Consider the following 27,628-nt stretch of genomic DNA (forward strand, 5'->3'; position numbering starts at 1 on the left):
GAAGTGCGTTGCGAAAGGCGTATTTGTTCGAATATACGAAATGTTTGGGCGTCAGGTTTGCCTGTACGCAGCGAGCTAACCGCAAAAGCCCCCTTTGGGAATTTTCGTACCGTGGTAACGATCCGCGCAAGCGATCGCTGGAAACGCTCCATAGAGGCATCCTCGATGAAACTCTTCGCCCACGGAGCCGGCGGCCTAAGTCACGCACGTGCGAACAAGCCACCGGGTCTGCACGAGACGCGGGCTCTCAGCGTCGCGAGCACTGTGCTCAGCGATTTTGCGACAGCGTTTCACCGTTTCTAACGCTCCTGCGCCGTCCGTCGCATCGCGCGTTCCTCGGTGCTCGTTTTCTTCCCGCTCGACGTCACCCATTTTCGCGTCGCGCTTGGCGTGCGTTTGAAGCTGCACATGGTCGAACGTTCCCGTGGAGGCGGGACGCCGAAGCCTGTGTGACCAGACGCGAGGTCGACGACGTCAAGGCTACGAAGTTAGACCGCCTCTATAGAAGTACGGGATCCTCGTATAAACAGCCTCTTCAGCCGTGCCTCCAGTGCCGCGCGGACCAAAGCTAGGCTCCTCGACAGCAAAGCACGAAGAGGGTGACTGTGCCAAGAAGCTGTCTCCGAGTTCAACGCATCCCCACCTCCATCGGTTCCCCTGCCTTCTACAGCTCCTGTTGGATATAACATATCCGGCTGAATTTTTCGTCTTCTTCCATGGCCGGTCTCAAGGAAGTTGGCCTTCCAGGTCGGGAGGCTCTCCGCGAAGCCTTGACCAACTGCACAGATCCGCTGCGAGCAATAGAAGAGTTTCAAGAGGAGAATGCGATCCTCTTGCCTTCTTTGCGCCCGATGTTATCGCTGCTAGACATCCACGGTGTTCGGCGACTGGACTTCCACACATCCGTGCGGGATGAACTCAAGGGACATCTCATGCGGCAGATCGAGACTCTGGCCAAGAAAGAAGGCCGCGAGAAGGAGAAGAAGCTCAAGGACATGCTGGAGAAAAGCTTCCCATACATCAAGGTACGAGGGCAACATGCAGTGTTCCGTCTCTGTGTTGAACGTATAGGGATGGTAATACACCTTTTCACTGGGACTATTTCCGTGCTGATGGAAGTGAAGCCGCATCGAAAAATTAGAGCCCAGTCCAAGCACAAGGGTGCGCGATCGGGTTTACTGGGTCCGGAGCCAGGTGTACTTGGTAATGACGGGCACCGCAGCGCTTGATTCGCGTTACATCAGTGTTGACTCGAGCATTCTCGTATGTGTCTGTGCAACGCAGGGGTATTGTACTGCTTTCACATGCACACATTCAATCTGATAAGAAGTCAGTCTTCTGAGAAGTCTCCAGCGCGATCGGGACGCCGAATTCCCGGTACCACGCGCCACTTTCGACTGCGATCGAGCCCGATCGTGATAAATATTCTCGATCGCAATTGGCTCCCTTCCGTAGATTGCGCAAAGAAGCAATTGCGTTCAGGAAATTCGATTCCTGTTGCGCTTGATATCGCGATCGAAAGTGGCACCAGCATAAGAGATGAGTCGAAAGTATAAGCCGGACGTGCTCAAAAATACCTCTAGTATCGCCAGTCTAGGGGGACGCTTTCTCGGGCGATCACCTTCGGAGATGCTTTCGCGACATTTTGCGTACTATATTACATCAGGTGCGTTTACGTGAGACGCGTCGGCGTCTACAGGACGGCGTTCCTGGTATAACGCCGAGCACGCAATCTTTAACACCGTGCACAGAACGCGGTCGCCTAAGTATACTTTGTGGCGCAAAATACATTTCTTGAAAAGGGACAGAAGAAAGGGACACAGTGAAGCGCCAAACTACCAACTGTTTAATGACAGCCTGAACAAACGTATAGAAGAAAATACAACTTCCGCTCATGCGCAGGGAGCCAAGGTTTCCATCAACTTGAGAGACTTCAAAAAGCAGGCTACCCTCAGTCTGTCTCAAATGCCGTGGTCGAGTCCCTCCTACAGAAGCTGAAAACTACCGCTGCGAGTGGGAAAACGCACTCGAAGGAAAGGGAGCGAGTAAAACCAGAAGTAGTACCTTATGTGCACCGTGTGAGCCATAACCTCAAGAAGGTAGCTACCAGATATGGCATTCCGGTTGTCTTTTCGGCTCCCAACAAGTTAGCTCAATTGTGTCCCCGGATCACACGCGAGGGGCCGCGGGGCTGCCAGAAGCATCACGCCAAACATTTCAGGGACTGCGTTGAAGGGGTGGTCTGCGAGATACCCCTAGATTGCGGCAAGTCATACGTCGGACAAACGGGACGTTGTATTAATGACAGACTGAGGGAGCACGCTAATAGCATCGGCAAGTGTGACAACGCGCATCTTCCTGCGCACTGTAAAGCCTGTCGTTGTAGGCCATGCTTTGAACAAGTATTGATTCTTGGCAAAAGTAGGGACCAAACTGCAAGGGAGTTGTTGGAAGCGTTTTATATTAAAAAGAAAGGGTCTGATTGTGTCAGCGATACATCTATCGTATTATATTCCGCAGAAATGTGCTTCATCCAAAGTATGTTATCATGACCATGTTGTTCTGTCGCACCTTGGCTCCCTGCGCATGAGGGAAGTTGTATTTTCTTCTATACGTTTGTTCAGGCTGTCATTAAACAGTTGGTAGTTTGGCGCTTCACTGTCTCCTTTTCTTCTGTCCCTTTTCAAGAAATGTATTCTGCGCCACAAAGTATACCTAGGAAATCTAAGCACCAACTTGCCCAAGAAGAAGTCCTTTTGGAACGCGGTCGCGAGTTGTTGCCCAGGGCTATGGGCACCCTGCATAATACGCAGGCCTGTACGACTCGCATTGATCACACCAGTGGTGTCGACGTTAGCCGTTAGGAGGCGTTGCTAGGGCTGCGATGTAGAGGCATTATGAGATGAAACGACTTTCCAAACGGCAAGAAATGTTTGTCCGAGTGGGCAGTTTAAAGCTCAAGATTCGGAACGCTCGTGCTGCTGCTGCGTTCGATCGCGACCCTTTCCACGCACTGAGCGTCCGCAAGCGTCGTCGCAATTCGGAATCGCGTCCCTCCATAATTCCGCTCGCTAGCCTGCGTGTTCTGTCGCTGCTGTGAACTTGGCAGACGTTGAGCATACAAGGTCCCTGCTGTAGTCGCGCGAAATCTTGCGAAAGCATATGTCCGAAAGTGATCACTCGTGCATACCGACCTCTGCACTGATATCGGTGCGGGGGTGCAGGGCTCAATTGGTGCTATGCGTATAGTTTCTCACTACATTACCTAAATGGAAATCTGGCGCTGTTGCGCTGTGGCATGCACGGGAATGCCGGTATATTGTGACTTCGGAATGGCATCGTTCTCGGAGAGACAGGACACCTTGAAGACGCGCTTGGCAAGTACAGTTCCGTCTGTCACAATGATTCATTTCTACTAAAACAGCTCGTGAAAAGCTGTTTTAGCTTTATTATTACGCGAAAACATGTTTTGTTTAACTATGAGAACTTGTTATTGCGTGTACGACTATATGTTACGTAAAAAAGTATCAGCGGGCCGCTAAAGTTGGAGGACAGACGACAAGGTTCGCGCTCGCTTTGAAACAGTTGGTCGTCTGTTCTTGCTTTTCTTCGCTTGGTCATGCATTGTAGGTGAGTAAAGATGTATTATGCGTGAATGGAAACATTTTATGAAGATTTTACTTTGAGAAAGCGTTATTTGTGTAGCCATATCCACGTTTTAGACGAAGCCTCTTACAACACCAGCCAACACGAGCCTCGCAGACACATATATCGTCATTCCTATGAAGGCACGGTGCCCCCTTAAGAAACTCCCATAGACGGTGGCTTCAGATTTCTCTTTAGTTGTTATAGTGAGAAACTCTATGGTGCTATGTGAATGAGCGTTTCTATGGCAGTTGCCATCGACTTGTGTCACTGGACTTCCCGGAAAATTGGAACGCAGTCACTGGCATACCTCAAAGAGTGAAGCGATAAACAAATTTACAGCAATGCTGTTAAGGGGCAGTTCCCCCAGGATCGTGTCCGTGTGTAGACACAAAAATATCATCGTCAGGATTGGGTCCAATGTCGTCGTCATCATTAATTAATTAGTTAGTTAATTAAAAACAAAGACGTAACCAATTTTACAGCGAAGCTGTTAAGCGCTACTTCCCCAAGGATCGGATCGTGTCCGTGTGTAGACACAAAACTCCCGATACGTGCCCCGATCCCGAAGATAGTGGGATGCCGGCCCGACCCTCGGCGGAGGGGACGCAGGCGTTAAGTACTCCACGTACGTAGGCCGATACCGAAGATAGCGAAATGCTGGGCTGGCGGAAGGGACGCAGGCGTTAAGCACTCCCCACACATGGGCCGGTCCCGAAGGTAGTGAAATGCCGGGCTGACCCGCGACAGAGGGGACGCAGGCCTTAAGTACTCCCCATACGTGAGCCGATCCCGAAGACTGAACTGCCGGGCCGACGCGCGGCAGAGGGTACGCAGGCGTTAAGTACTCCCCATACGTGGTCCGATCCCGAAGATAGTGAAATGTCGGGCCGACCCGCGGCAGGGGGGACGCAGGCGTTAAGTATCCCTCATACATAGGCCGATCCCGAAGATAGTGAAATGCCGCGCCGACTCGCGGCAGAGGGGACGTAGGCGTTAAGTACTCCCCATACGTGGGCCGATCCCGCGGCAGGGGGGACGCAGGCGTTAAGTATTCCCCATACATAGGCCGATACCGAAGATAGTGAACTGCCGGGCCGACCCGCGGCGGAGGGGACGCAGGCGTTAAGTACTCCCCGTACGTAGGCCGATACCGAAGATAGCGAAATGCCGGGCTGGCGGAAGGGATGCAGGCGTTAAGCACTCCCCATACATGGGCCGGTCCGAAGTTAGTGAAATACCGTGCCAACCCGTGGCAGAGGGGACGCAGGCGTTAAGTACTCCCCATACGTGGGCCGATCCCGAAGATAGTGAACTGCCTGGCAGACGCGCGGCGGAGGGGACGCAGGCGTTAAGCACTCCCCATACGTGGGCCGGTCCCGAAGTTAGTGAAATGCCGGACCGACCCGCGATGCAGCTGGAGCAGGCGTTAAGCATTCTCCATACGTGGGCAGATGCCGAAGCTAGTGCAATGCGGGGCCGACCCGGGGCGGAGGTGCAGTTCACCATTAAGGGGCCCACATACACAGCTTCGCTGGCCATCCTTTTTTCTGAGAGTGAGATCGCATTAAAATTTTGCTGTTGAGTGATATTTACAATATGGACTGCTTAGCACCCTCCGCTGCGTCGCAGGTCTGACCACCGCCGTGGTCAGTTGCTTCGCAGGTGCTGGGGACTGAGGGCCGGGGTTTGATTCCTGTGTTCATATAGGAGGTTCATTATATTCCGCATAGAGAAATGTGCGGAATATTAGAAAAAATTAAATTACGGGGTTTTACGAGCCAAAACCACTTTCTGATTATGAGGCACGCCGTAGTGAAGGACTGCGGAAATTTCGAACACCTGTGGTTCTTTAACGTGCACCTAAATCTAAGTACACGGGTGTTTTCGCATTTCGCCCCCATCGAAATGCGGCCACCATGGCCGGGATTCAATCCCGCGACCTCGTGCTCAGCAGCCTAACACCATAGCCACTGAGCAACCACGGCGGGTATGTGCGGAATATAACCAACCCTTATATATAGCTTTCATTGATTACGAGAAAGCGTTTGATTCTGTCGAAACCTCAGCAGTCATGGAGGCATTACGGAATCAGGGTGTAGACGAGCCGTATGTAAAAATACTGAAAGATATCTATAGCGGCTCCACAGCCACCGTAGTCGTCCATAAAGAAAACAAGAAAATCCCAATAAAGAAAGGCGTCAGGCAGGGAGATACGATCTCTCCAATGCTATTCACAGCGTGTTTACAGGAGGTATTCAGAGACCTGGATTGGGAAGAATTGGGGATAAGAGTTAATGGAGAATACCTTTGTAACTTGCGACTCGCTGATGATATTGCCTTGCTTAGTAACTCAGGGGACCAATTGCAATGCATGCTCACTGACCTGGAGAGGCAAAGCAGAAGAGTGGGTCTAAAAATTAATCTGCAGAAAACTAAAGTAATGTTTAACAGTCTCGGAAGAGAACAGCAGTTTACGATAGGTAGTGAGGCACTGGAAGTGGTAAGGGAATACATCTAATTAGGGCAGGTAGTGACGGCTGATCCGGATCATCAGACAGAAATAATCAGAAGAATAAGAATGGGCTGGAGTGCGTTTGGCAGGCATTCTCAGATCATGAACAGCAGGTTGCCATTATTCCTCAAGAGAAAAGTGTATAATAGCTGCGTCTTACCAGTACTCACTTACGGGGCAGAAACATGGAGGCTTACGAAAAGGGTTCTACTTAAATTGAGGACTACGTAACGAGCTATGGAAAGAAGAATGATGGGTGTAACGTTAAGGGATAAGAAAAGAGCAGATTGGGTGAGGGAACAAACGCGAGTTAATGACATCTTAGTTTTAATCAAGAAAAAGAAATTGGCATGGGCAGGACATGTAATGAGGAGGGAAGATAACCGATGGTCATTAAAGGTTACGGACTGGATTCCAAGGAAAGGGAAGCGTAGCAGGGGGCGGCAGAAAGTTAGGTGGGCGGATGAGATTAAGAAGTTCGCAGGGACGACATGGCCACGATTAGTACATGACCGGGTGTTGTTGGAGAAGTATGGGAGAGGCCTTTGCCCTGCAGCGGGCGTAACCAGGCTGATGATGATGGACTGCTTGAAATGTGTCAGGCATTTATCTTATCTAAGACAGACAGATTTGTAGCACTGTAGCCTTTGGGGAAAATTGTCTGGTTGTTCTGTGGCGCCTCTGCTAGGGCTTTGTTGGATAGCCAAAGTGATTTCACATAATGCTGCTGCTACTTCGTTGTAGTATAGAAAAAAAAAATGTGGAAGGTGAATGCCCGACAGAAAAGCTTATCACAATGTTCGTAGGGATACCGACGTGTCCGTAAAACAGCTGCACGGTACGTTTCTTCAGCAATCGGAAAATTAGTGCGGTGTGTGACTGTAGAGATATGCAAGAGTGCTGCCGGAGTATGTCGTCAGTATTTCTCTGCACTCTTGAGTAAAACCGGGGTCGAGTAATGGGGGGTGCGCAGTATTTGCAGCCTATATTTTTTGTTTTGTTTAGTCAGGCGCCACCAACGTTTGTTAATGAGCTACCAAGAGTTTCCTAGAATCTCTCTCTCTGTCTCTCTCTCGAGCTCTTGATGTTCAAAATTACAAGTGAACTTGGAGTGCATATCTTCTATCTTCATATTTGTATGCTGGTTTTCCTTTCAGCTTGGAGTGTTTTAAAACTGAACGAATGCGCTGTAGCATTGCTGAAAACCTTGCTTATTCTGTGTGCAGTGTGTATGCATGTGCGCGCGCGTGCGTGTAAATTAGCGGCTATTGTTAAAGATCTGGACACCCTGAAGCGCCAAGATCTCGCGGCTGTTCAGTACAGTTCGTAGTTGAGTACTTTCTGATATTTATTTTAGCGCGGTTTTTGTGAGATTTTGATTTGCATAAATAATTCTTTTCATTCTATAACGAACGGGCAATACATTTTGTCGAAAAAGCTATGATTTGCGTCTTGTAGTGTCATTGGACTGTCCTATTCCCTAGCGGAAAACAAAAATGACCGATGTTTGCCGTATGCACTACGTTCCAGAAAGAACTGCGCAGCGAAGACCGGGTTGCTCGCAGACGGTCCCCTACGCGACGTTGTTCTTTGCGCATACTGTGCAGCAGCAAAACCCCTCGACGGGACACACTAATAACTGATAACGCCTCCCTTGCTGGGTATTTGTGGATACATAGGAGGCTGGTAAAAAAAGCCACTCTCCTGGGAGTCGGCGCTTTTGTTGTCTCCTTTTCTACATGCCCTCGTCTTGCTGCTCAGCCTTGCACTTAAGAAGACGCGTTAAAGAAAGTTCGCCGATCCTACGCAATGTAAGGTCTGCGTAAGGTATGGGAGAACAAAATCAGGACATGATCATGAAGCACGCCGCAGTGGGGAGATCCCGGACTAAATTTTGACCACCTGGGGTTTTTTAACGTGGACAAAATGCACGGTAACGCGGGTTCCTTTGCATTTCGCTCCCACCGAAATGCGGCCGCCGCGGCCGGGATTTGATCCCGTGACCTCGGGATAATTAGCACAACACCATGGTCACCACGGCGGGCAACGGCAAGGGGTTATTTAGCGAACACGCGTTTGAGTAACAGCACTTGAAGTACTGCACACTTTCTGCATTAAAACGTTCGTTATTATCGCGTTCACGAGTTTTGCAGCGAGTTTGACAAGTTCATATTGGCACGACCTGGTCGACAGTGGCTTGCCGGGTGTCGCGTTGAGAAGGTGAAGTAGCGGCTGTTGCGGCTCGAGGTGGCATTTGGACCAGGAATCCACCAAGCCCATCGACGAGTACGTCCAGCAGTAGGAATGAAGGGAAAAGAAGGTTTTATTTTACGAAAGGCAGTTTCGCATAGGAGCATATTAAACGACTGAGTTCACATCAGGAAACGTCAGCCTCACTGCACGAAATGTCTCCACTTTATTAACGTCATCTTCCCTAGGCGACTCGACTAGGGAATCTGATGATTGTATCGCGGCGAATCACAATCGTCGAATAGGTCGCAATACCCCGCCAATGATATCTAATCGTTTCGCAGCACTCCACCTCCGATGGTGCGGAACAGGTGACAGGGTAGCAACCTGGGAATGCAAGGTCGAACCCGTTCTCACGGTAGCATTCAACGTTCGCCCCTTTACATCGTCACTTCAGGTTGTGAGGTGCTGGTAGAGGGGCATTTTGTGGACCCGTCAACAGTCGGTGTCAACGCTGCGTTGGCTTCTGGATAGGTGCTGATGGATGGGTGGGGTTGCCTCGTGGCAAACGTCTAATTAATTCCCTTCTCCGTGTTGAGACGTGACAGACACCTCCGCCGCCAAAAGATTCCACCCGAGGGTGACCAGCTGTCAGGTTGCCCGAAGCGCCGATGTTCGGTCGTGACCTCGGAGTCTACTACTACTGCTACTACTACTACTACTACTACTACTACTACTACTACTACTACTACTACTACTACTACTAGTACTACCACCACCACCACTACTAGTACTACTACTACTACTACTACTACTACTACTACTACTACTACTACTACTACTACTACTACTACTACCGCCACCGCCGCCGCCGCCGCCGCCGCCGACATCAACAACGTTTTAAGAGAAAGTTTTATGTCTTACGTGTTACGATTTATATGCATAAGAGCACTACGGCCTGTAGAATTCAGCTGCTTTCCTTCAAATATTTCGTTCAAATCGGTTCAGCTGTTTGTTTAATGAGGGTGCTTCTGTGTTTCACACGTTTTTGAATAGGTAAATTGGAGTCGGCCTCGAAGTAAGACTTCGTCTAAAGTTTGCCTGTAAAGCGTACTCTGCGCAGAACGCAATGGTACAAAGGAGAAGCGCACAAATCCGTTGCGCGCGGTGGCATACTGTTCCTAAGCAGACTTGTACGCAACGAACTACATGTCATTAATTACTTGAAATCAATTACGTTTTTGGTAGTTTTGTAATTTACGGATGAATTTGTTCATTCGGTAACGCTCACTGTAATTTAATTACTTTTTTTCAGTAACCAGTTACGTGCAACCAGTTACATTTCCCAGGTTTGAGAACCTAAATTTGGCGGGAACTACAGTGTCCAGAGGGATGAAAACACCTCATTTCCACAATCGGCGTCCTGCAGCTACGCCTCGATCACCTGAACATGGTGGGCTTGCAGATTCGCAAAACCCTCTTGGGTGTCCGGCCTCTGAGCCTTTATCCTATAATGAATTTGTAGCGCTCTATCTCTCCTGGAAGTGCTTTTAAGAGGCCTTCACAGGTGGTAAGAGCTGCTGATCAGTTATTTTTTCCCCTAGTGTAGCCTACGACTTCTCTGACATAGACAAATGTCTTGCCATTAAGCGCTGGTGTTTCTATCTGTTTGATATATACAAGACTAATATACACCTATTTCTCGCGATTGCAACGCACGAACTAGTACCTTTCGGGCTGAAGAATACGCAGCTGTATGTTAAATTACACGACAGGTTTGGCCACCTTTTCGAAGAACGTGAGCGTTTGCTGGCGTCCGTTACAATTAGTCGTTTAAGACTAAATAGGTAACAAGTAAAGGGCACCGGGTGGAGGTCCACCAGGCGTTGACGGACAAATTGAAACTGCGCTTTTATATCTCATCAGCGATGGCCACTTCGGACGGTGGTGCCAGGGAGTCACGTATGGGGGAATTTTCAGATTTTCACTGTCCCTATTGGGAGCTCCTTCCCCTAGCGCCATCAACAATGAAGCACTTGGCTGCAGAGCACACCGACCGCGAGCATCGCGGCATTCAGTAACCAGAATCATGTGGTGGTGAGTTGTAGCTACAAGCAGGGTTAGCGTGGAGATTGAGGCCAGCAACTGCTCTGCTCGAGAGTCTCTTGCAATGTTACCACGGCACATTACCACGTGCTCATCAAACAAGTCTCTTAATAATGCAAGAACCTCCTTTGCGAGCTATAACTGACCTTTCTTGGCACGCAAAGCTTTGCGTGGTGCGAATGAGGAGGGTTCTTTTCAGGTTCTCGAGGAGAGCGTCCCTTTCTGCTTGGTATTTTGAGCACGACCACAGAAAGTGTTGAATGTATTCTGTCACTTCGCAAGCAGTACAGTTGAATCGTTATGTCCTGTCTTAAATAACCATGCTGGTGCATTACCAAACCCAAACTTGCGAGGAAGGTGTTCGCACGTTACAGCACAGCCCTTCTCTGCAGCGCGCACATCGAGCGAGCTTTCAGTGTCGCTGCAGATGTCTTCACAAGAGGACACGGAGAGATTACCTATTGAAGATTTGGAAAAGCAATACCTTTATAGAAGATAAGTAACGTGTGAAGGGCTGAGGAAAACACATTGAAAGAGCTGGTCCAGCTCGTTCTATTTTTACTGTATTTGTGCAATGGTAGTCGATTTAGGGTGGAAATTAAACTAATTCGTTACTTTTTAGTAATTGCTGAGTTACTGTCATGAGGCTGTAATTGTTAACTGTAAACAATTACATTTTGAATGAAGTAATTGTAATCGATTACTGTTTTTCTGTAACGTGTACAAATCTGTTTCTGGGGCTGCTGTTAGGGCTTCGATCAAAGTTCAATGAACACTGTCACTCCTGTAGCGCATCATGCGTTTCCCTTTATGAAAGCGAAGTGAAGGCTATAAACAGTCGAGGAAATTGAAGGGCAAAAGCACAGTCTCAAGGACGTTGTAGAGACAGAGGGAGACGATGGTGGATGCACTGAGGCGTTTGTCTGTTGTGACTGAGAGTATATGGACATTCCAGGCACATTTTCACCGTCATATGATGTTCCATATAAAGGGTGTCCCAACTACCATGCACCGAGATTTAAAGATATGCAAATGCCACGCAGCTGGACAGAATCAAGGTAATGTTGTTTGCCGTCGCTTGGAAATGCTCAGATTACCTTTTGCATTCCGCCTATTTACATAAGTTGTCCTAATTAATTAATCAACTCCTCAAGTAGGATAATTTGATGAGAAGTGTCAACAAGAAAATTGCAGAGCAAGGTGAGAAACTCCCGATACAGCTTTCTGTTGATCAATACGTGCTGCATAAAAGTGTATTTCCGAGCTTGAAAGTAGCCCGCGAATACACGCAAAGTGCCTCGAGCGGCCAGTCGCGCTGTAATTTTGCGGGTAAAGGCGATGCATCGATTGAGATAGCAAATCAGTAGGCGAATTAGTATACGAAGTCGTTTAGTCAGTTTTATCGGCTGTATACACTTGGAATTGGTATTCGCTTACTAACTGAAATACCATGTATGGTGTCAGCGCGCATAAGCAAACATGAATACATCACACTCGATGAGCGCGGACACTAACTGTGTAAACGCTGGTGTGAGCAAGCGCGGCAGCAGCAGCGAGCGAAGCGACCTTCGTGCGGTCTATCGCTTCAATGCAAGAGCGACGACAACTTGGCGCGTACGAACGTGTGAGCCGCCTGCAGATCCCTTTCAAGTTACGGTGCGCGCGGCCGTGCGAAGTACGCCCCCTTCCCTCCCTTCCATCTCTCCACGGCCTTTCGCGCGACGGAAGATGGCGCGTTTTCTCTTCGCTTTATTCCTTCGCGCGCGCCAGATTGAACCGCGATCGTCGGCTTCCCTCGCATGCTTTTACTCGCATATATAGCATACGACGTGCGGTGATGGTGTTATTGCCTTTGGACTTGATGCGGAACATCACGGCGACGCCGACGATAAAAGTGCGCCTCGAGCGTCATAGGTGCTATAGCAATAACAAAAAAAAAGAACTCCTTCTACAATTCTTATGTTCGCAGAGAACAGTGTTGACAACGTTACCAATATTGCAGATTTCCCTTATTTTTCAAATATCTTTGTCTTCCGACAGGACCCAGCCCTTCGTCCAGTGGTCATGTGCATACTCAAGAATATGAAGTCCATGGACGAGAAGTACATCAAGCTGCTGGTCAGTGACAAGTCACTTTACAAAGAATGCGACATCCAGGTAAGCGCTTCCCAAGCTTTCCTTTTCGGAGGCTGAGTGAGAGTCCACGTAAGTGTGAGCCTGAACCGAATCGAAGTGAGCGTAAGTATAAGACCGAGCGAGACCTAACAAAGCAGAGCTCTCATTTTATTTATTTTACCGTTTAGGCCTTTTGAGAGAGAGAGAGAGAGAGAGAGAGAGAGAGAGATAAAGATAAAGAGGAAAGGCAAGGAGGTTAATCAGATATTAGCCTGCGGTTTGCTACCTTACACTGGAGTTAGGACATATGCGTTAGAAAGAGGACAGAGGAAAGTCTTAAAAAAAAATAAGGCGCACACAGACACACTGGGCCTTACGAAATTACAGAATGGGCTTTTACAGGTTTCTTGCTAACTGAGTTTCTCGGTAACTCAGCCAGGCCACATGAAGCTGATAAATTGGCTGTGATGTTTGCAATACTAAGTCTGAACGGCAGCCTATATTTTCTGGTTACGCGCTAAGGCACCGAAAAAAATATTCGCTTTTTTCATAAATCCCAGGTACTCATACTTCTGACCACGGGCCTAGATTAATAAAGCACAAAAATACTTTGTTAAAGATCACATGACAGTAATACAGAATACTACGCAAAAATTTCTAGGAACTGGTAGGTAAAAAAGACAGAAATTCATTCACACAAGATTGTCATGTTAATTTCTTCAGGCGCATTGACATTAGTTAAAACGTATGAAAAAAAAAACACCACTCCAAGATACTCGCGATAGTAGGCGTTAGCTGGTTGCATTCATTGCAGGCTTTGGGATAGAATAAATTCCAAAACGCCTGCAGTTTTGCAGTGGGGAACAAGAGCCTTATCTGCCTGTTCAAAGCACTATTATATGAATGCTGGGGAAACTATAGAAAAGAGTGCAGGTGTTGGTTGTGGTAGGATGTAACTTGTAGAGCAGATAGATAAGTGATTGCTTGAAGTCAGTTCATATGCGTTGTAAGGTTAAAGGGATCGAGTAATTCATGTGCGTAGAACTTGCTGTACTATTGTAGCCAGGATGAATAAATCCGACTGAACGATTTTGTACATGCTCGAGCTTATCGTAATATGAATCGTTGTAAGATTGCGAGCCAGAGTTCAAATTTGAACCGCGTGTGACTCCGATGGTTTCGTTTTTGAGCTTACTACAATTCGGGCCAGGCTAAGTCCATGAGATTCCAAGTGAACCATGCGCCCTGTGCACAACCTGTGCACATCCTGTGCACACCGTGTGCACCGAGAAATGGCGTAGAGTCCGCGATTTCGTGGTTCAGTGATTCTGTGTCTATGCCAGTACGTCCCAGTGAGGCTGAGTTTGTGTGCCTCAGCTGATCACCTGAGTGTGATTTCCGGTAAGTTCAAGTCCGGGTGAACGATGCCTGGGTTTGATTTTGGTTAGTTTGACCCTTAGTGAACCTTTAATTTAAAGGTACAGTTTGTGACTGAGTATGAGTGAGCTCTGGTCTATTTAAAAATAAAAAGCAAACATTGTTCCTCTATCAATGGCGGTATGCTGCTGAGCACTAAGTAGCAAGTGCGACTCTCGGCCACAGAAGCCGCATTTACATGGAGGCGGAATAAGAGAGCGCCCATGTGCGTACATTTAGCTGCTCCTTAAAGAACTAATCTGCAGCTCCGCAATATGGCGTATCTTGCCAGCCAGTTAGATAAAAAAAAAACCTGTCACCGTATGCGATGCTATTCGCTTTCACACCACACGAAGGTCGTCGCCTACAAGCGAGAAGAGCGTTCGGCTGGGCTGTTAAAAAAAACGCCTGGGTCACAGCCCGTGGTTGCGTTGGCGATCGCGTAACTTTGACGTCATGAGATTGCAATAAAATACGAATGGCATAGCTTCGCGTTATAGCAACTCTTGTCTGCGATTTAACTATTCCGCTGAAGAAGACGTCAGGACCGACCGGTGTGCAGATGTCGTGGGCGCGGAATAGCGGGTTTGTCCTCGGCTTCAGGTGAATTCGCAGACCCTTGAGAGGTACCCACACACAGGGGACAGCTGCTGGTGATAAGGGGCAGTACCATTCGTGAAGTCGTTTCCGGTGAGCCTCTCCTTCTCTCCCTCGTGTCTCTCGAGTCTCTCCATCGAGCAGCTAGATCGCGCGCCGCTGCCTAGCTGATAAAATGCGCCAAAGTCTGGACGCTTCTCCCTCCCGTCGACCTTTCGCGAAGTGCTCGTAGCCCAAGAGGGAAGGCTCCGCCATTTCTTGCTGAGGCCTCGCCGCCTGACGAAGGCGTGACGTCGTCGTTGTCGTCGTCACGTGGTGCACCCGCATTGCATCCGGGAGGTGGATTCCTGCCTCGCCTGAATGAGCCCCGTTTAATTTCTTTCGCGCGCAGGTGAAGCGTCAGATCTGGCACGACAACAAGGACCTCTTCGCGGACGAAGTTCTCCCTCTGCTGTCCCAGTACGTGAGCGAGAAAGAGGAGGCCCTGGGGGGCCAGGCTGCCTCGGTGGCGGGCGAGTCGCCCTCCGCATTCTTCGGACCGACGCCCAAACAGCGCCGCCAGGGGGCCGTCCTGCAGCGCCTCCTGGCGATGGTGGACCGCAGCTTGGTTCTGTACAAAATGGTTGTGCAGTTCGCGCGCAACATGTTCCTGCGAACGCAGAACGCCCACTACTGCACGCTGCGCGTCGACCTGCTCATGGCGCTGCACGACTTGGAGGTTGGTGGCTCCTTCTACGGAGTTGTATTTATTGTTATTTGTTTTAGTTAACTTTATTGGCGGAGCCTGTGTAGGCGACATCTCTGGGAGGACCGTGTTTGTACGTAACAAGAAAAAAAAGTAATGTCTAGTGTTGATTCTGCAACAGGTCATCAAGCCCTCCAAACTCTCAGAACGGTTACGAGTGTGTAATGCGAATGTTTAGGCGTTAGGGGGAGGGGGTGAGGGCTGTGGAGTGGGCTTGGCGTTTTCGCTCCCGATCTCGAACTCACCGAATCCCTTGGGGTCTGAAGGTTCCGCTTTTTTCCATTACATTCCAGTGTAAAGCATGTTTCAGAGAGAGAGAGAGAGAGAGAAGTCATAAGGGGAAAGGCAGGGAGGTTAACCAGGCTGAGCCCGGTAGGCTGCCCTGCACTTGGGAAGGGGGAAAATGGGTTGAAAGGGAAGAAGTTGACAATTTGTGCTGTTACACACACAAGCGTTCATCACTGAGTCGGTCACAAACGGTCCATAGGCTGGTGAATTTCAAGAAACGCGCCACCGCCTCTGTGTCGCCTCTGTCGCCTCTGTCGCCTCTGTGGCCTTGCACATAGCAGACGTAAGAGCACACGGGCCCAAACTCTACCTCCTCTGGGAAGGGCCTGTCCGAAGAGCACTCCTCTCATCTTCGTATCTGGTACAGTCACACAGGGATGATTTCAATGTGATTTCAATTCATTCCAATTAGGAATGACTAGGCGTTTGTGAAAGAAACTCCTACACGCAGGCGGCACAGTAACATTTCTTCCTGTCGGTTAAAACCAGGCCAATGTTTTATAGCATTGTCGTTTGAGCTACTACGCTCCTCTCCGACGCTTGAGCACTGGCCGGCTTTCTAAGCAGGTATTGGCGCAACCGAGTGCGCTATGACGACGATGGCATGGCAACGGAATGCCGATTATGAAATCATGAAGACAGTGTAACGACGACAGCGTGACAACGACGGCTTGAGGACAATGAGATGAGGACAAGGACATAACGATGACGGCCTGACGACAACGCCATGACTAGAATCGGGTGATGAAGCTGGGATTATGACAATGGAACTGTTACGACTGCAGCACAACGATGGTATGACAGCGCTTGCATGACGCTGACAGTATGATGACGACGCGACGACGACGATGACATGACAACGTATTTACCAGGCACAGGCGGGCTAGTTAGTGGTGGATATTGGAATGCATTATGTAACCGCGCAAACGACAACGGACGAAGAAGGAAACACGCAGGACAAGCGCGGAACGTCAATTCCAGTTGTTGAAGTTTCGCGCTTGTCCTGTGTGTTTCCTTCTTCGCCCATTGTCGTTTGCGCGGTTACGTAATGCATTCCAATTCCGACACGACAACGCCGGCGCAATCACGGTTGAATGACGGCAGCACCATTACAATGGAATCACAAAAAATGACATCGAGTGAACGAGAAAGGCCATATGACGAAGAGGGCGTGAGGATGACTGTATGACGTCGATCGTATAACGGCAATTGTAGGACAACCACTAATCTCAAAATTTGCATCGTGGTTCGTCTAATTGATGGCGTGACAACTGTATGACGACGATGACGTGACGATGACCGTGAGACGACGACAGCGGAGCGACTACAGCTATAGACGATGACGGCCTGACGTTGATGACACACAAATAGTGGCATGACGACGTGCCGAGTGGCACATACTCAGCGGTGCAACCGCGGGGCCTGCAGAGTGCAAATATTCGGGATCGCGCCACAGCTAATGGCGAAAAATTGTTATTTTTAAAAATTAATACTGTCAACCCACAATGGGTCATTACCGGAGTGCAACAAGTACAGAAAGAACATACAAAGTGTTGCATTCCTAGGCAGGTAGTGGAGCATCATACGTCAATGTTAATTTTCTAGGTACAAGAGTATTCTTTCAGATGAAAACTAGGTACACAAGATCAAGAAAGTGTGTTGTACACAAAGGCACTCAAAGTGGCATACATAGGTAATGCATAGAAAGACATACGAAGAGTGTCCAGACCTTAGCAAAAGTAACATACGGTATGATCGGAACACTGCACTTCTAATACTGTCTTCATAGTTGAGCAAATATTCTAACGAACGCTTTCTGGAAAACGCACTATAGAGGTGTACTCATGAACAAAGTAAGGTCACAGGGGACAAAATATGTAAAATATGTAGACTTAACTTTTTCCTGAAGTTCACCTATTGATTATAGTTTCACTATAGTGTCTGGTAGCTCGTTCCATTCATTGATAGCCCTAGGGAAAAAAAACTAAGTTTAAAAGAATCAATAAAGACAGAGGGAGGAGGAATGTACATACTGTGTCTATGCCTAAAATAGGTGTCTGGGTGGATGATAAAGTAATCGTTTTTATTTATGCTAACGAGATCATGAATAACAAGAAAGATAATTTTTAGTCTTTCGAGGGAAATTCTAGATTCTAGAGAGGGTAGATCGGCAATTTTGTTAAGTTCTGAGGGGGAGTCATGCCGCCGATACTTATTGTAAAAAAACTTGAAAGCGAGGCGTTGAATTTCATCTAGTTTAGATTTATTCGTTACCGTGTAAGGGTCCCATATTATTTTGGCGTACTCCAATATTGGGTCTAATGAACGTTTTGTATGCCAGAATTTGTATTTCAGGAGTTGCGCTGTGAATGCGTCTTCTTAAGGACCATAGTGCATTGCGTGACTTAATAATAATAATAATATTTGGGGTTTTACGTGTCAAAACCACTTTCTGATTATGAGGCACGCCGTAGTGGAGGACTCCGGAAATTTTGACCACCTGGGGTTCTTTAACGTGCACCTAAATCTAAGCACACGGGTGTTTTCGCATTTCGCCCCCATCGAAATGCGGCCGCCGTGGCCGGGATCATTGCGTGACTTGGTACACGCGTCATCGATATGGACATTCCATCTTAAGTCGGACGCAATAGTAACACCAATATATTTATGAGCGGAAACCCTTGTTAAGGAAGTGTACACAATGGAGTACGTATAAAACAGAGGTTTATTTTTTCTCGTAACCGTCATGAGAACAGTTTTATTTGTGTTTAATACCATTTGCCATGTGTCACACCAGGTTTTAATCTTCTGTAAGTTTAAGTCAAGAAGAGTCTGGTCATCGGGTTTTTCTACCTTATTATACAAGACACAATCGTCTGCGAACAGCCGAACGGGTACTGTAATACTATTGGGCATGCAATTAATGAAAACTAAAAGAAGAAACGGACCCAAAACGCTGCCCTGGGGTACACCGGATAGCACCCCTGAGGGATCAGAGCGACAGTTTTCAAGCACAACGTACTGTTCTCTGTTGGAGAGATAGGACAAAAACCATTTAGTGATCATCGGATTTTTGAAAATTTTATCAATCTTTAGGCCCAATTTAGGGCGGGAAACTTTATCAAAAGCTTTGGCAAAGTCAAGGAATATTATGCCTACTTGCTTGCGTTCATTCAAGGCACTTGCAAGATCATGTGTTAATTCAACCAGCTGAGTTATTGTCGAGTGCTGCTTACGGAAACCATGTTGGCAGCGATTTAAGATATTGAAATCAGCGAGGTATATGGATAATTGTTTGGATACAATATGCTCTAGTATTTTGGCACATGTACTAATTAATGAAATAGGTCTATAGCTATTAACATCCAATTTATTACCACTTTTATGAATCGGAACAATTTTCGCACACTTCCAAGCAGATGGGAAGCAGCCAGTAGAAATTGAGGATTGATAGATAACTGTGTGGTATTTAACGGTCCACTCTGCATAGCTATACAAAAACACATTAGGAATGTTATCGGGTTCTGGGCTCTTTTTGCTATCTATGTTCAATATGAGATTTAATACACCCTGTTCATTTATTTCAATGTCATTCATAGGCGGTTGATTGGGAACTTCGTCAAAATTAGGTGTGGAGCAATCGTCTTTAGTTTAAACGGTAGAAAAGAAACTGTTAGGAGACTGAGCTCTGTCTAAAGTATTATCCTTACAGTCAGTGCGAGGCGAGAGGTTGACGTTTCTCCAGAATTTACTAGGAGCATTTTCGAGGAACAATACCAAGGTAGTGTTGAAGAAGTTAGTTTTTGAATCTTTAATAAGTTGCTTAAATTCCTGGCTCATATTCTTGATAACATTAATGGAATGTGGGCTACCAGACTGTCCAAGCACCTGACGCCTTCGCTTTAATCTTCTTTTTGCACGAACAATGTCTCTGGTTGGTTACTTTAATCCATAGAGCTTCGATATTTGTGAAATCCGGCAATACTGTGTACGTAATGGAATTTTTTACAAGTGGTCTTAAGACGGTGCGGAACATAGCACTTTATGCAACGTTGAACCACGTTGGAAAAATGATACCAGAGTTTGTCAACGCTCTCACCAGAACGGTGCATAGTAATGAAGTCTTCAAATGATAAGGCAAGGTGATATGCATACATCATCAGCATCTTTAAAATTCGGGATCAACTTTCGCAAGCGGTCCTCCGAGATCCTTGAATCAAGCCCAAAGCATGTGATAACCATGTTGTGGTCAGACATTCCATCCTCAACCGAGCAGCTGGGGCGCGATCGGAGATATTTTGTTCGATACGCGTTCTGTTCAGTTGCTGCAACGTCACAGAGTTGCAGTATGCAAAATTTGTGACACCGGGGCGGAGAGAGCAGCCAATCAGGAAGCGGTGACCTCCCCGGAAGTTTACTTGCGTCGTTTGTCGTCTGCTTGCAAACAGTGTACTACAAAACCAAATGTTTCTCGTCTTCCAAGTGAATTAAATCTTTATCTAAAGAAATGTACTTTTTTCTTCTCAAGCACAAACACGTTTTCAAATAGTAGTACGTGTGACTACTGCAATTTATAACTATTAGGTTCTTTGCGTCGTCCCTAGGTGGTGTCGCGCACAGCGAGAAGGAAAAAGAAAAAAAAAACGACGGGAAGAGTGGCGCACTTTTCAAGAGGCAGCGACAACATCCCAGTGGCTCGCTGGCACCGATGAACTTGTCGATTTCTCTGTACAACCAACGAATTATTTGTTTCGAGAAACAAAAACGACGCCGGAATTCACTTTCTGCCATCTCTTCAAACGCGTTTCGCGCCGCCACCCGCTCTCCTCCTTCCTCTAGAAAAGCCAGCGCAACAACCTAAGTTTCCAACGGAAGCGCCATTTTCTAGAATTAAACTATGAATTGGATTCAAACCTGCCATTTCGCAGCCGAAAAGGCCGCCTGCTGGATCCAATCCAATCCACCAGACGCGCCATGCGAAGCCGTATGATCGCTCCAAACTTCTCAACTCCCGTCGCGTTCGGACGAAATGCTCGGTGGGCGGATGATTGACAGGAGCGTGTCGTCATTTTGACGTCACCAAAAACGGGGCGGCACCCCGCGGCTGGCGACGTCGGCGCGGAGTAGGCCAATCGCGCGCGCCGGTAACCGAACGAACGCGCCGAACAACCATCTCCGATCGCACCCCTGGAAAGATAGGAATGTAACCACTCAGAAAGAAATACAAGGTCTAGGATTGAGGAAGTATCCGCATACACCCTAGTATGTTCTGAGACAATCTGGGATAAATTAAAGCAGAAGGTCAAATTAAGCAGTTGTTCACAGGATCGAGGTTCAGATGAGCCTAGATCCATTGTTACCCAATTGATTCCAGGTAAATTAAAGTCACCAATGAAGGATATTTTATCTGTGTGGCAAAAACTTGCTTCCATAAATGCTCTAAGGTTTCCCATTACGCTGTCGGTTGAGCCAGGAGGTCTGTAAAATACACCTATGCAAAGTGAACGGTTTGAAAGTTTTACTTTAATCCATAGAGCTTCGATATTTCTGAAATCCGGCAATACTGTGTACGTAATGGAATTTTTTACAAGTAATCCTACGCCCCCTCCTCTACTGCATCGGTCATTTCTCAAAAGAGTGTAACCGCAGGGAGTAACCTCAGCATCAGAAATGTCATCGCGGAGCCATGTTTACGTAATGCCAACAATATCTGGCTCATGTTCGAGTAGAATACTTTCTAACACATCTAATTTATTCGGTACGCTGCGGGCGTTAAGATTTATGTTCTTTAAACATGCAAGGTCGTTTGGTTGAAGTCACGCATCTCTGCTTATTGAAGGATCCGAGCACGCGTACCGTTTATGGTTTGCGTCATCCCAAGCGTATACAATGTTATTAATTTTCATCTTATCAAATATGAGCTTAACTTTAGCACCCCCCTTTCTTTCCTCGAGTGCCGAGTTCCACAGGCCTTTGCGCCCGCTATTAACTCTCGTAGAAAAATCTTCCTGGACGTTGAAATGTGTTCCCTTAAGCTTCGAACAATTGCTTAGTACCTTCTTTTTTTTCCCTGAAAACAGCGAAGCACAAAATAACCGGCCTCTTTCTTCCGGCTATCTTCTTACCAGGCCTGTGGATACGTTCAATCGAGTTCAACTTCACTTTCAGTATTTGCTCAAGAATGTCAGAATTTACTTTGCGCATGAGATCTTCGTCTGTTTCTTTGTCTTCTTCTGCTTCTTCTCTTCTTTCGCCGTGACCGAAAGGTGGTACCGGAAATGGCCGACGGCAAAATAGTAAAAAATCCGTAAACATATGCTCGGATTTTCGTCGAAATTTCTCAAAGCGGTTTCTGTAAACGAAGCAATGTCCTTGAAAAAAAAAAAAAAAACAGGACATTTCGGTTGGGTCGGCAATTCAACCCGGGGTGAGTAACGACCTCGTTTCCCGGACGCTACGGCGGCTCCGCGGGTTTTGGTTGACTAAATGTGGGCCTAGTGCGTGCGTCATTGCGCACGTCATGTCGGGGATTGCTCTACGGCTTGGGAGGTGGCGTGCCGGGCGGCAGCAGGCTGGTGGTTCCGTGGCAGCAGGCGCCGGAGGGGATCTCCGTGTAGGTTCGCGTCGCGGTCACATGACGCCAGCGATGTCGGTGGTGTCTGATAAGACTTATTCTCGTGTGAGGGGCAGCGTTCTATAGCCCAAAATGCCGAGAAGCGTCTGAAGGTGTGGCCTAGTGCGTGCGTCATTGGGCGCGTGATGGCGCAGCCAATGGGGAGCAGGTGGCGCCACGTCACGAGCGTATAAAATAAGCGCGTTCGTGAGTTCTGAGCTCTACAAACGATATAATACGCTTTCGCGTACCCATACATAAGTAATCCTAAGTGTTTCTGCCGAATTAAAAAAAAAAATCTAAACACAGTTTACCCACATGTTGGCTGTGGGAGATTGCACACAAATTTACTCGGTAGGCTAGATTACTCGGAGACGAACGTTATTTCGTAACGAAAAAAGTGGACGTTTGACTTGTTATCTAGAATCCGCTGGTTACCGTTTAAACGTACGCTTCAGGTGGAGATATAGCAATTTAGGAATTCGAACTGGTGAGTTCGCAAGGCATATACAGTTAGAGGTAATTTAGACCCCAGTACCAGTTTCGAGACAGCCATTCCCGATATGCGCGGTCGAATACGTTGGCGTTCTCATTAAACTTGTCCCGTACGGCTGCAGACGAAGGTTTGATACAGAAACTAGTAGAGCACCTAGCGTATCGCCCCAAATTTAGTGGTGCCGTTCCAATTTAATAAATCGTGTTTTCCATTCGGCGAGTTCGCGCAAGTGCGGGTCACATTTCCCTGGCTATGGAGTTTTGCGCGCGAGCGTCCGTTTCTGATGCAACCGGCGCAGAGGAAACGTTATACCCCGAATGCAGATCCAGGAAATCACGGCTATCGACCGTTCCCACAAGTTCGCCTGGTGCCTCGATGCCTGCATCCGGGAGAAGAGCATGGATGCCAAGAGGTCTCGAGAGCTTCAGGCCATCCTGGACATCAAGCGCGGGCAAGAAGAACTCCTGTGGTACGTGTCCGCCATTAGAGCCGCGCTGGTGTCCACTGCGAAGCTTGCTTGTTACAGTGGTACGCAATGTGGCTCTCTCGAATTGACTTCTGCGCTTGAGGCGTGTTCAGGCACTGTCTCTGAGGCCGCGTGACATGAGCCACTTGTACTCAGATGCAATGGCACAAACTATCCCTCTGTGTCGCCCGGCCCCCATAAGGTTTCATGCAATAATTGCAAGAGGGGACTCTGGCGCTAGTGTCCACAGGACGCTGCAATGGGAGCGGTTCAGCCTGCATGGGAATTACGCGAGGTACGTGGACTTGGCTAAACGTCGTCTTTCTGGCCGCAAACGGCTACGCGACTTTCTAAACTCTTCATTTTCAACACAATATTGCGTTATAAACGATTCGAACAGAGAGCCTCTAACACAAATGCCAGATATTGAAACCATTACGCCACGGACACATTCAGTGGCAAGCGACATAAAACGTCGTCATGAATTTGTTGCGGACAGTCCAGTGCCTTGAGAGGCTTGGTGCGTTTTGATTGGGCCACTTCGGCAAGCTGGACCGTTGCAGTTAGTAGCGATTGTGCGTGTTCGCAGCGCCTGCTTCACATAGGAAAGTGTTGGTTGCTCTGGAATTAGGGACAATGAAGGCATATGAAGCGCAATAAGCAAAGCCACAAGAACGCATGAATCAACAAGCATAGAGATTAGACAAATGCATGTACTTTCCATCATTGCCATGATGGCTGTACGATTGCAGCACCAGAGTTCTCTCTAGTAATTATTGTAGGAAACTCTACGGCCTGGCCCACTCGCGCTTGAGAATCGCCGCACGTAGTGTTACCCATGAAACAACGGTTTAAAGATGAGGCGTTTGTGTGGGTTTCGAGATCACCGCTTGCTAGTCAAACGAGATCAAACATGGCTTCCGAGATCAAGTGGCGGTCTCCTCTTCTTTATTTTTTGATATTGTAGGCCATGGCCGAAACGATCAATTTACTTTTACTTTCGTGAGGTGGTGCTGTAACTGTGGCAAAAATTAGTTACCAAATGTAGCTAGTTCAGGCACAGCATTCAGAAATGGTGCAGGAAATGTGGACCTTGTTAGTGCGCCAAAGGCGTTGGGCAGCAGGGCAGCGTAAATTTATCTGGTGGCGAAGCGAATCAGTAGGTGTCCGAAACCCGTCGTTCATGTCCTGTTTCCTGCTCTTGCAACGGCTGCATGGAACCCGCAGGAGCATGACCTTGGAGATCTGCATCTGTTGTCTAGAGGGCGCGTGAACATGCTGGATTAACCACTGTACACGATTCTTACATAATCGTGTGCAGCGAACACTGTGTACATATAGGACGTTGCATGCGTTTATTCTACGGTTGAGCGCACGTGGCAAGTCATGCTGCGGTACTCGGCTTCTACTAGCGCCAACAAGATATGTTTGAGTATGTTCAGAGGTCACTCTAGAGTCAATAATTCATTGCATCTCAATGTAGTCCGGGTATTGGGAAAGCTGTTTCCTCGACCGTGTTTAAATCACTTTGATCAAATACAAAGAATTCACATAACAACAACAAAAGAAAAAATTGCATGTAGCAACGAAATATTTAAAAAATTTCAGCGACCTCTCCATGACGCTGTGTGACCCGCACGCTATCAACTTTCTTGGCCAGTCAGCTCTGAAGAGCATGACCCACCTCATTAACGTCGAAGGCATGCCGAGGGTGAGTAACAGCAGACTATTTCGAACTCCATATGTTTGTATTGTTCGATTCATGTGTATTGATTCGCGTGTCTACACAATACCTTCAGCGAAGTTTCAGGAGCGAGCATTGCATGAAGGGAATTTTCGCTATGAAATTGTGAGCGGATTTCGGAGCTCATCAAGTGAACACGAGCAGTTTTTTTCCCACTTTCAACCCACAATACTGCATCTTGTCTCGCGGAAATATACCACAGCATACGATATTACATGCTGTATTAAGTAGGCGACTGCCTCAAAACGGAGCTTCAAAGAAGTTTTGCGAGGGCTGCTCACGGACGGCTAACGTACAATAACGTCTGCTTCAGAAGTTCGTTCCCTGCTGAGTTCCCATTGTGAGTCATTTGATAATCACCTGTGGTCGATGTCATGCTCTGTTCTGCATCGCCATGAACTCTTCACTCGCGGCAGTGCAGACGGATAGCGGCTCTAACAGATAGTTTCAGCAATGCGGACACGTGATACCGTAGACTTACGCACCTTTGAAGACGACTCACAGCGCTATTCCGACTACTATAAGATGTACGACCTGTTGTGCCAACAACCACCAGATTTCTGATAGATGCCAACAGACTCGGAGAACTACGAGCTGCTCTCTTTCAAACGCGCCCCAAATTCGGACCATTTGCATATCCCTCATGATCAGCTTTGATGATGTGACTTTCGAGTGAACCATAACGTGCTGGAAGGGTTTCCGTGTTGCACTGTACTTGTAGTTGTGAAGTAGAACACACGAAAAGAAAATTACGTCGGAGGCGACGAAATTGTTGCTATATACGTCAAGCGAATCATTCTCGAATCGTTGCAAACAAATTAAGGGCAAAAATACACACTATGCGTGCAAATATGCATCTTATTTTCGACCTGTGTGATCATTTACTCGCACTAGCGACTGTGAGAGATCTTCCCCTCCCCATCCTCCTTCTTCCCTTCGTGCTACGACTGCTCGATGTCTAACCCCGGGCAAGATTCAAGCGCTCCAGGTTTAAGCCGCACTTGATGGACTGTAATGCGGAAGCATTATATGAATTATCATGATTGCACTTCCTCCTGGTCCAGAAGCATTACTACCCACATTAAAACGTTGGGAGGAAATATATATCTGTCCTGCTCTCGTGTCAGGATAGGTGCCACAATATCCCCACATTTTATTACACAGTGTCTGGCGCTGGCCCAGTCTTGATTCCGTCATTTCCGGATCAATCAGCTTCTAGAAGTTATCCACCTTCAGTAAGTAAAAAACCTCGCGTATCAGCCTGCATTTCTCAGGCTTAAATTTACTCAGTGCACGTGTGGTGTCAAACAGTTAAGAGGTCCAGGCGATTACTGTTGTCCGCAACCGTTGTCTTTGAGGCCAAGTAACAATGGAATATTATATCGCTTTCCTCGCTTCGCACCACACTACCTGGGTGTTTTTGGGCAGAAATGTGGACATTTGTACTTCTCCGCGGCACTAGAATTCTCTCTAAATGGAAATATGCGCCAACATTCCTTCGCATGTATGGAGAATTGAAATTTTATTCCGTGATTTCTATGTATACGGCTGCATATGTATGCTGCGGAAAAAAAAAACACACACACTGTGCATTATTCTTTTTTTTTTGTCACGATGCACTCTTTTTATTATTTTTTATGTATTGGAGAGCTGATGCATTCAACGTGCGCAGGACAACCATGTTTTGATGCTATTGCTGCGCATGCTGGCTCTGGGCATGGAGGCGTGGACGATGTTGAACACCGAGAACTACACGGAGCCGAAGCTGGTGAGCTAAGGTCGCGGAACGAACGCAAATTGGGAATTTTAAATGGAACAGTATCAGAGGGGGGGGGGGGGGGACGAGGTGAGAACACACGGCGGCGCCACCTGCTGGCAACGCCGCAATGACAGGTAAAGTTGGATCACGTGCCGGAGCATCTGCTTCAGCACCGTCGCGTACTTCGTTCTTCGTCATACTGCCGCGGAATTTCGCTTTTCTTTTTAGTAGCTTTGCGCAATAGCGCTTGTTCTTTGTATTGAGTCTGAGGTTTCATGCGCTGTATGAGAGAATCCGGTGGTTTCTTCGTGCCCTTGTGGGTTAGGTTCTGCTCTTCGTGTACTATCACAGGAATAAAGAGCACGGCTGCTTCTAAAGAGGCTCGACCCCGGTTAAATCCTGGCGACAAATTTTAAAGAGCGGCATATACATGTACGAAATAACAAATCGCACCCGCAAGAGTTCATCGGTCGAATAGGTGAAGCGAAATACACGAGACTAATTCAGCCAGTAATGCATCTGGCAAAGCGTTGTATCTCGTAAATCGACGGCTAGTTAGTTTGTTCATGTGAACGGATATTGTCGTAGGTGCTTATAATTTATTGGTAGGTTTTCTTTTTTTTTTTCAAATTCCTCGCTTACACGCCTGTATCACGTCGTTCGGATCAGTCAGATCGTTATGTTCGGCCGTCTACGTAGAAGAGATGCAGTTTATTTATCTGCGTAAATCGATACTGCCTCACTTGCCAGCAACGCTGTTGATCGATAGGTACCTGTGGCAGCTTAAGCTTTATCGTCGGTACATCGCCAACGCGCGCCTTCGTTAGCATGTATACTTAATTTACTCTGCCATCTCAATAAAGAGCTTTCTCTCTCTCATTACCTTAGCGCCTACGGAAGGTCGCCCAACCTCCAACGTTTGGCGCGCGAGAA

The 27,628-nt window shown here is 47.6% G+C and overlaps 1 protein-coding gene across 3 annotated transcripts in view; it reads left to right on the forward strand.

Moving 5' to 3' along the window:
* Window positions 1-242: 242 nt before the first annotated feature.
* The window catches only part of LOC142560758 (negative elongation factor B-like), a 41,782-nt gene continuing 14,396 nt past the window's right edge, over window positions 243-27,628 (forward strand). Inside the window, exons 1-6 of one of the 3 annotated variants that reach the window (XM_075673082.1) lie at window positions 243-1,025; window positions 12,497-12,613; window positions 14,976-15,302; window positions 23,050-23,195; window positions 24,801-24,903; window positions 26,609-26,704. In XM_075673082.1, coding sequence (XP_075529197.1) covers window positions 717-1,025; window positions 12,497-12,613; window positions 14,976-15,302; window positions 23,050-23,195; window positions 24,801-24,903; window positions 26,609-26,704 — 1,098 coding nt within the window. In that variant the 5' untranslated portion in view covers window positions 243-716. The remainder of the gene's footprint in view (window positions 1,026-12,496; window positions 12,614-14,975; window positions 15,303-23,049; window positions 23,196-24,800; window positions 24,904-26,608; window positions 26,705-27,628) is intronic. The other 2 variants (XM_075673081.1, XM_075673079.1) reach the window with 2 other exon arrangements.

This window comes from Dermacentor variabilis, chromosome 10 (genome assembly GCF_050947875.1).
Source record: "Dermacentor variabilis isolate Ectoservices chromosome 10, ASM5094787v1, whole genome shotgun sequence".
Taxonomy (NCBI): domain Eukaryota; kingdom Metazoa; phylum Arthropoda; class Arachnida; order Ixodida; family Ixodidae; genus Dermacentor; species Dermacentor variabilis.